The sequence below is a fragment of the Somniosus microcephalus genome, unplaced genomic scaffold, assembly GCF_052327205.1.
Source record: "Somniosus microcephalus isolate GS21.2 unplaced genomic scaffold, FLI_Smic_1.0 unresolved_chr4, whole genome shotgun sequence".
NCBI lineage: Eukaryota > Metazoa > Chordata > Chondrichthyes > Squaliformes > Somniosidae > Somniosus > Somniosus microcephalus.
The window spans coordinates 55,495,352-55,505,479 of NW_028225182.1; the positions used below are offsets into that span (position 1 = coordinate 55,495,352).

A 10,128-nucleotide genomic window follows, 5' to 3' on the forward strand; every position below is an offset into this window, starting at 1 on the left:
TGTACTTGCCCTGGGAGTGTTTGATTGGACAGTGTAGAGGGAGCTTTACTCTGTATCTAACCCGTGCTGTACCTGCCCTGGGCGTGTTTGATGGGACAGTGTCGAGGGAGCTTTACTCTGTATCTAACCCTCTGCTGTACCTGCCCTGGGAGTGTTTGATGGGACAGTGTAGAGGGAGCTTTACTCTGTATCTAACCTGGGCTCTACCTGCCCTGGGAGTGTTTGATGGGACAGTGTAGAGGGAGCTTTACTCTGTATCTAACCTGTGCTGTACGTGCCCTGGGAGTGTTTGATGGGACAGTGTAGAGGGAGCTTTACTCTGTATCTAACCCCGTGCTGTCCCTGCCCTGGGAGTGTTTGATGGGACAGTGTAGAGGGAGCTTTACTCTGTATCTAACCTGGGCTGTACCTACCCTGGGAGTGTTTGATGGGACAGGGTAGAGGGAGTTTTATTCTGTATCTAACCCGTGCTGTACCTGCCCTGGGAGTGTTTGATGGGACAGTGTAGAGCGAGCTTTACTGTGTATCTGACCCGTGCTGTACCTGCCCTGGGAGTGTTTGATGGGATAGTGTTGTGAGAGCTTTACTCTGTATCTAACCCGTGCTGTACCAGCCATGGGAATGTTTGACGGGACAGTGTAGAGGGAGCTTTACTCTGTGAGCGAGAGTGACTGGAGAGCGCCAAACCTCGGGCTACAATGGACCGGTGAGTGTAAAGAAGTAAAAAGTAATCGAAGTGTGACATTACCAGAAAGTAGGTAAGTGATTGGTTGGTGAGTATTTCTCTCTTTCTCGCTTTTATTCCAAACTTAATTTTTGTGGATTATAGTGTCAAAGGTCTCTGTTGTGTCGCAGGGAGTGCTAGTAAACAAGGGTCCTTGAGTATATCATTTAATTTTAGTGTAATTGGTGGTACTGATTTGATTTAATTTAATTTTAATTAATTAAAGAGTAAGTCGTAGCAGCACAGCTCAGCCCCGTGGCATGCTCCTCCTGCACTATGTGGGAAATCAGGGACACTTCCTGTTCCCTGACGACCATGTGTGCGGGAAGTGTATCCAGCTGCAGCTACTGGCAGACCGCATTGCGGCGCTGGAGCTTCGAATGGATACATACTGGAGCATTCGCGATGCTGAGGACATTGTGGATATCATTTTTAATGAGTTGGTCACACCGCAGGTAAAGGCTGCACAGGCAGGAAGGGAATGGGTGACCACCAGGCAGAGTAGTAGGCACAGGCAGGTAGTGCAGGGGTCCCCTGTGGCCATCCCCCTCTCAAACAGATATACCACTTTGGATACTGTTGGGGGGGATGGCTTACCAGGGGAAGGCAGCAGCAGCCAACTTCCTGGCACCATGGGTGGTTCTGCTGCACAGGACAGGAGGAAAAAGAGTGGGAGAGCTATAGTGATAGGGGAATAGATCGGCGTTTCTGTGGCCGCAAACGAGACTCCAGGAAGGTATGTTGCATCCCTGGTGCAATGGTCAAGGATGTCTCGGAGCGGCTGCAGGGCATTCTGGAGGGGGAGGGTGAACAGCCAGCTGTCGTGGTGCATATAGGTACTAACGATATAGGTAAAAAACGGGATAACGTCCTAAAAGCTGAATATAGGGAGTTAGGAGGTAAATTAAAAAATAGGACCTCAAAAGGTAGTAATCTCAAGATTGCTACCAGTGTCACGTGCTAGTCAGAGTAGAAATAGAAGGATATTTCAGATGAATACGTGGCTAGAGGAATGGTGCAAGGGGGAGGGATTCAAATTCCTGGGATATTGGAACCGGTTCTGGGGGAGGTGGGACCAGTACAAACTGGACGGTTTGTACCTGGGCGGGACCGTGACCGATGTCCTCGGTGAAGTGTTTGCTAGTGCTGTTGGGGAGGGTTTAAACTAAAATGGCAGGGGGTTGGGAACCTGTGCAGGGAAACAGAGGAAAGGGAAGCAAGGGTAGAAGCAAAAGACAGGGTGATAAAAGCAAAAGTGGAAGGCAGAGAAATCAAGGGTGTAAATCAAACAGGGCTACAGTAAATAATAATTCTAAAAGGACTAAGAGTGTTAAAAAAAAACAAGCCAGAAAGCTTTGGGGGAAAAATTCAGTTGGTTTGCGCCTCCCATTAACGGGGCGCAAAGCAACTAGCGCCTGGGCGCGGCGATGTTTGCGCCTCTCGCGAAATTATCTAGACATTTTGCAGCGGCACTAAACACTACCGCCACGAGCTCCTGCGCCGGCAGATCGTGACGTCAGTCGAGTGCGCAACGCCCCAGACCGGATATTGAGTGGCGCCCCCTGCCTTACCGCCTGCCGCTAGCAACGACAGGTTGAGGGGAGCATTCTGCAGTCAGAAAGGGACTGGGGGAGCGCTATTTAAAGGCGACCGCTTCCTGCCTTTTTTTGTTGGTGACATTTTTGCCCCACGCATTCTGAGAGAGAGAGAGAGACTTCTGGAGAGATTCAACGCTGTGTGAAGGAGTTTTGGGGACTGAGCAGCACTTTGCAGGTTCATTTTGATTTGACCTTCCTTGCATTGATTTAGAAGAGACTGTGGGGGCTGCACTCTGAGCTCTTTCCCTGGCTTCTCCATTGTTCTTTCCAGCAGATTTGATGTGCAGGTCTCTCCAGGCCGAGATTCAAGGCTGCAATGAGCAGGGTGTGGATGGAGAGCAAGATCGACCCTCCCCTTTAAGAACTGGCCAGTGCCAGTGTGTCTGTGTTCCATTGCTGACTGACATCACACGAGATTCGCCAGCGCTCTGAGGTAGCGCCTCGCTCCTCGGCCTTTGCGCCTTAAGAGAGGTGTGAAGCGCCTGATTTAGCGTTTCAATCACCTCCAGGGGCGATAGAAGCCAAGTTTGCAGTTGGAGGCGATAATTAGCGCCAGGCGCTAAACTTTGCGCACGGCCGATAATTGCGCCCCAAATGGGGCGATACTGAATTTCTCCCCCTTTGTGTCTTAATGCGAGGAGCATTCGTAATAAGGTGGATGAATTAGCTGCGCAAATAGATGTAAATGGATATGATATAATTGGGATTACGGAAACATGGCTCCAGGGTGACCAAGGCTGGGAATTCAACATCCAGGGGTGTTCAATATTCAGGAAGGACAAGCAAAATGGAAAAGGAGGTGGGGTAGCATTGCTGGTTAAAGAGGAGATTAACACAATAGTAAGGAAAGATATTAGCTCTGATGATGTGGAATCTGTATGGGTAGAGCTGAGAAATACCAAGGGGCAGAAAACGTTTGTGGGAGTTGTATATAGACCTCCAAACTGTAATGGCATTAAACGGGAAATTAGAGATGCGTGCAATAAGGGCACAGCAGTTATCATGGGTGACTTTAACCTACATATAGATTGGGCTAACCAAATTAGTAACAATACTGTGGAGGAGGAATTCCGAGAGTGTATAGGGGATGGTTTCCTGGACCAATATGTTGAGGAACCAACTAGAGATCAGGCCATCTTAGACTGGGCATTATGTAATGAGAAAGGATTAATTAGCAATCTTGTACCTTGGGGAGGAGCGATCATAATATGATGGAATTCTTCATTAAGATGGAGAGTGAAGTAGTTGACTCAGAGACTAGGGTCCTGAATTTAAATAAAGGAAACTACGATGGTATGAGGCGCGAATTGGCTAGGATGGATTGGGGAACGTTACTTAAAGGGTTGACGGTGGATAGGCAATGACAAACATTTAATGGAGTTACTGTCAGATACTGGGGGAGTGCAGCATTAAGGGAGTTCTTGTTCTCGAGATGTACGTTAAACCGAGGCCTTGTCTATCTGTTCTGTTAGATATTGACGATCCCATGGCACTATTGGAAAGACCTTAGTGTCCCGGCCAACGTTCCTCCCCGAGCCAAAACCACCAATAACTGATGGACTGGATATTCATCTCACTGCCTCCTTTCTGACATCTTGCTGTGTGTAAATGGCTGGCACATTTTGCCTGCACAATGGCCGTTACTGCAATTTAAAGTAGATAACTGCAAGGGAATTACTTTAATATGTTTCTAAAGAGCTGTGAAAAGGCACAGTACAAAAGCCGCTCTTTCTTTAAGCATCCCTGATTCTGGCGAGCACAGACCTGAGAATTATAAAGGACACCATTAATGCTCAGGCTGGTTTCCCCTGCGCACGACCTCCAGCTAATCAGAGCGGTAATCTCAGCACTGACCTGACCAGGCCACTCCTTCACCCACTTGTCCCGTTTGGTGAGCATTTTCTTCAGAGACAAGCGGCTCTCTTTCAGCAGGTCTTTGAGACTAAATCGCATGGTGCGTTCCACGTCACAGAGCCAAGCCTGAGGGACAAGAATATATCACAGCAACAGAAAAGCGATGAGAAGTGAGGCCGTGTCATTTAACCCCGAACGATCAGCAAGACTCCCAAGCAGTAGCTGAGGCACACACGCACACACACACAGAGAGACACTCACAGACAGACACTCACAGACAGACACACACACACTCAGGCACACACACACTCAGACACACACACTCAGACACACGCACACACACACAGAGACACACTCACAGACAGACACTCACAGACAGACACACACACTCACAGACACACACACACTCTCTCTCTCTCACACATTCACACACACAGACACACACACTCACTCTCTCACACAGAGACACACATTCACACTCACACTCACACTCACTCTCTCACACACAGACACACATTCACACACACAGACTCACTCACTCTTTCTCACTCTCTCACACACACACACACTCACACACAGACACACACTCTCACACACACAGACACGCTCTCACACACACTCTCACACACTCACTCTCACACACTCACACACACACTCTCACACACTCACTCTCACACACTCACACACACACACTCTCACACACTCACTCTCACACACACACACACACACACACACACACACACACTCTCACACACACAGACACGCTCTCTCACACACACAGACACGCTCTCTCACACACACACACACGCTCTCTCACACACACACACACGCTCTCACACACAGACACGCTCTCTCACACACACAGACACGCTCTCTCACACACACACACACGCTCTCTCACACACACACACACACACTCTCTCACACACAGACACGCTCTCTCACACACACACAGACACGCTCTCTCACACACTCACTCACACACACTCACACAGACACACTCACTCTCACACACTCACTCTCACACACACACACACTCACACACACAGACAGACACGCTCTCACACACACACACACACACACACACACACACCTGGAAAGCCTGCGCTGAGTTAGCGGGTCTCAGTCAGGGCAGGGTGTTGGCAGGGTTGCAATTGGCTTTGCTCTGCCTGGGATGGGGAGGCGTAAACCAGCTGGGGTTCTGGGTCACTCCCCAGTGACCCGTGCTGAGAGTAGGCACGTGTGCGCGTGGTGTGGGCGCCCAGTGAGGGCAGGAGCTGCGTGAGCAGTGCCGCTGCTGCAGTCGAATAGCCCGCTGGCGCTCAGCGCTTTGATTCACTGTGTGAACAGTGGCGGCTAGTGGGGAGGTGCTGGAGGACACACACTGCCCGGAGAACTGTTTCCCAACAAGCAGTCAACGCATTGAAGAAAGGAGGAGAATGTAGGAACAGGAGGAGGCCATTGAGCCCCTCGAGCCTCTTCCGCCATTCAATGAGATCATGGCTGATCTGAAATTACCAAGACAAAAAAGCACAGCATTTCACACCTCTTTCAACCAATTCCAAACCGGTGTGGAATCCACAGGCAGTAAGGATATAAGACCCATATTCCAGTTTGAACCTCACGTGCAGCCTTTGCCTTCCGTTGTACTGGTCAGCTTGTGCTGGACTCCTGTGGTGACCTTCCCAACACTGACGGGTGCTTTAACCCACTCCGAATACTGGCCCTCTGAGCAACTCGTTTGGCAGTGAGTAAATGGGACGAAAATGAGAGGCAGCTGGTCAAAGTGCGCATCAGCACGGCGCAGCAGAATACATGAGGGGCACTGGGCTGTTGGGCCGCTGAATCCATGAGCTGCCTGTGTGTGAGGGTACGTGTCATTGAAGCAAGGCTTCGAAGATACACTCGGAATATTACCCAATGGAGAGATGGAAAGCAATTCTGTGCTCCCAGCAAGAAGCCACACTGGAAAACGTGTGGGTCGGAGATAGGGTCCAGCACTCTAGCCCCGATCCTCTGGTGCCCACACCCTGCAAGTGTGACTCCAAACTACTGTACCCCTTTAATACATTTAACGGAGGCATTAAACAGCTTAAAGTCTTGGGAGATAGGAGTTTCATATGAACCTATTGAGTTTACATATCGTCATCAACCATGGTAATTCCATGCCCTAAATCCTCACCTGTTGTTCGCCCATTGCCTTCCTAGCAATGTAACGTGTCTTAGCCAGTCCTGTAAAGGCTTCTCTATCTTGACCGCGCCAGTTACATAGAATTACATCGAGTCTGCAGCACAGAAACAGGCCATTCGGCCCAACTGGTCCGTGCCGGTGTTTCTGCTCCACACCAGCCTCCCTCCCACCTCTCTTCATCATCTCAACCTACCAGCTTCCCCTTAAATGTATCTCTGCTATTCGCCTCAACCACTCCCTGTGGCGGCGAGTTCCACATTCTCACCACTCTCTGGGGAAAGAAGTTTCTCCTGAGTTCCCGATTGGATTTATTAGTGACTCTCTTATATTGATGGCCCCTAGTTCTGGTCTCCCCCACAGTGGAAACATCTTCTCTACGTCTACCCTATCGAACCCTTTCATCATTTTAAAGCCCTCGATCAGGTCGCCCCTCAGCCTTCTCTTGTCTAGAGAAAAGAGCCCCAGCCCGATCAGCCTTTCCCGATGGTTATAACCTCTCAGTTCTGCTATCACCCTTGTCAATCTTTTTTGCACCTTCTCCAGTTCCTCAATATCCTTTTTGCAATATGGAGACCAGAACTGTGCACAGTGCTCCAAGTGTGGTCTAACCAGGGTATATGGAGACCAGAACTGTGCACAGTGCTCCAAGTGTGGTCTAACCAAGGTTCGATACAAGTTTAGCATAACCTCTCCATTTTTCATTTCTATTCCTCTAGAAATGCACCCCAGTGCTTGGTTTGCATTGTTATGGCCTTGTTAGCCTGCGCTGTTACTTTTAATAATTGATGAATCTGTACCCCCAGATCCCTTTGCTCCTCTGCCCCTTTTCGACTCTTATTTTCCAATTTCTCCCGACAATTCATCTATCTTGTTCCTCCGGGGTGGGGAGATTGAATGATTGGGGTGATTCCGTGATCCCTGTATAAAGAGCTGCACTCACACGGCATGCCAGGTGAAGGAGCGAGGCTGCAAGACGGTAGCCCATCTCAGGCAGAATTACCCCTCACAGCATCCACTGGATGTGTGGGCATATGGAGGGGCAGGCAGATCTCCGACCACTGTAGAGAGATGGCGATTGTGTTCAAGAAGCTCGACACCATCCAGGACAAAGCAGCCCGCTTGATTGGCACCCCATCCACCACCTTAAACATTCACTCCTTCCACCACCGGCGCACCGTGACTGCAGTGTGGACCATCTACAAGATGCACTGCAGCAACTCGCCAAGGCTTCTTCGGCAGCACCTCCCAAACCCGTGACCTCTACCACCTAGAAGGACAAGGGCAGCAGGTGCATGGGAACACCACCACCTCCAAGTTCCCCTCCAAGTCGCACACCATCCTGACTTGGAAATATATCGGCCATTCCTTCATCGTCGCTGGGTCAAAATCCTGGAACTCCCTCCCTAACAGCACTGTGGGAGCACCTTCACCACACGGACTGCAGTGGTTCAAGAAGGCGGCTCACCACCACCTTCTCGAGGGCGATTAGGGATGGGCAATAAATGCCGGGCCTCGCCAGCGACGCCCACATCCCAAGAACGAATAAAAAAAAAATTCGAACTGTTTTACAACTGCGCTGCGGGTGAAGCCCTGGCGACGCGGGACCGCGGGGAATCTCCGTACCTCCACCGGACCCTCGAGCAGGGTGGGATGCTTGAACTCCACGTACTCCCCATCAGCGGCAAACATTCCTGCAGCTTCCATCTTGGTGGTGGTTCCGACCTAGAGAGACAGGTTAGAGCACGAGTTAGGTTTGTGGTCGCGGCGATGGAAAGCCATGCGTTTGGCTGGTGTGGTTACGGTGCTGCATTGGCAGCCCAGAGCTCACAAGGGTCAGTGCTGGGGCCTCAGCTATTTACAATCTACATTAATGACTTGGATGAAGGGACCGAGTGTAATGTATCCAAGTTTGCTGACGACCCAAAGCTAGGTGGGACAGTAAGCTATGAGGAGAACACAAAGGGCAGGATTTTCATCGGGATTGGAGGCGTGTGGGGGGTTAAAATCTCAAAATCGGGGGGCACGAACCCATCCCGCCCCCAACCCGCCTCCATGCCAGTTTCAAAGGAGGCGGGTACCCGACCTGAGCTGGGAGCCGCCTCCCCGAAGCGGGAAGGGGATTAGTGCCAATTAACTGCCCGTTAACAGGTAGTTAACAGGCAGTTTTTAGCCTAATCCCTATTTTTATTGTTGAAGTGTGAGATTCCCGACGGCTCCAAACCACGCCAAGTTAGCGAGGCGGGCCGTCGGGCTGAAGGGCTTGGAGGGATCGAGATGTCCGGTGTTCAGGTGAGTGATGGGTGCATGAGTGCAGAGGTAAGTGTTTAAAGAAGTTCTACTAACCTTTACTTACCTTTACAGCCTTCCTTCCCTCAGGTCTCAGGAGTCCCTCATCTCACCGGCACAGAAAGCAGAATGGCCGCGAGCTGTCAAAATCTGCAGCCTTCAGCTTTCTGTTCTGGAGAGATCTCTAAATCATCCTGAGAGGAAGGAATTAACCTGGAGTACAGATTGTCAGTGTTTGACAGCTTCAAACAGCAGTGAAACGCTGATATTTCATCTGTCAAAAGGCCTTGACAGATGAAATGTCAATCTGTGATGTCACCTGTTGCCGGGTGGCCCTTAATTGGCCTGCTGAGCCCACAGGGCGGGGTCAACAAGGTCAATCAAGTCTAAATCGCGTGGGTTGGCTAGAACTCGATGGAGGCGGGACTACATCCCCGAAAGTTGTAGTCCCGCCTCCTACACGCCTCCATTGATAAAATCCAGCCCATCGAGTCTGCAAAGGGATATAGATAGACTAAGTGAGTGGGCAGTAAGGTGGCAGATGGAGTATAATGTAGGGAAATGTGAGGTGATTCACTTTGGTAGGAAGAATAGAAAAACAGAATATTTTTAAATGATGAGAAACTTTTAAATGTTGGTGTTCAGAGAGATTTGGGTGTCCTCGTGCAAGAAACACAGAAAGCTAGCATGCAGGTACAGCAAGCAATAAGGAAGGCAAATGGCATGTTGGCCTTTATTGCAGGGGGTTGGAGTATAAGAGTGAGGAAGTCTTGCTCCAAATGTACAGGGCCTTGGTGAGACCACACCTGGAGTAGTGGGCACAGTTCTGGTCTCCTTATCTGAGGAAGGATATACTTGCCTTGGAGGCGGTGCAACGAAGGTTCACTAGATTGATTCCTGGGGTGAGAGGGCTGTCCTGTGAGGAGAGATTGTGTAGAATGGGCCGATACTCTCTGGAGTTTAGAAGAATGAGAGGTGATCTCATTGAAACATACAAGATTCTGAGGGGGATTGACAGGGTCGATGCTGAGAGGTTGTTTCCCCCTGGCTGGAGAGTCTAGAACCAGGGGTCACAGTCTCAGGATAAGGGGTCGGCCATTTAGGACTGAGATGAGGAGGAATTTCTTCACTCAGAGGGTGGTGAACCTGTGGAATTCTCTGCCCCAGAGGGCTGTGGAGGCTCAGTCGTTGAGTATATTCAAGGCTGAGATCGAGAGATTTTTGGACTCTGGGGGAATCGAGGGATATGGAGATCGGGCGGGAAAGTGGAGTTGAGGTAAAAGATCAGCCATGATCTTATTGAATGGCGGAGCAGGCTCGAGGGGCCGAATGGCCGACTCCTGCTCCTATTCTTATGTTCTTATGGTCTCCCTTGTTCAGACCCACCATGGCAACCTGTGGACTTGTACCAGGGGGCAAAAAGATGACCATGATTATAACAACCCAAATGGTTCACTCATATCCTTCAGGGGAGG

General features: G+C 50.2%; 1 protein-coding gene across 1 annotated transcript in view; it reads right to left on the reverse strand.

The window, feature by feature from the left end:
* The window catches only part of LOC147091127 (dynein axonemal heavy chain 2-like), a 141,610-nt gene that overhangs the window by 11,403 nt on the left and 120,079 nt on the right, over positions 1-10,128 (reverse strand). The window contains exons 31-32 of the mRNA XM_085977168.1: positions 7,991-8,089; positions 4,177-4,302 (exon numbers count right to left, since the gene is read on the reverse strand). Of these exons, the coding sequence (XP_085833294.1) occupies positions 4,177-4,302; positions 7,991-8,089 (225 nt within the window). The remainder of the gene's footprint in view (positions 1-4,176; positions 4,303-7,990; positions 8,090-10,128) is intronic.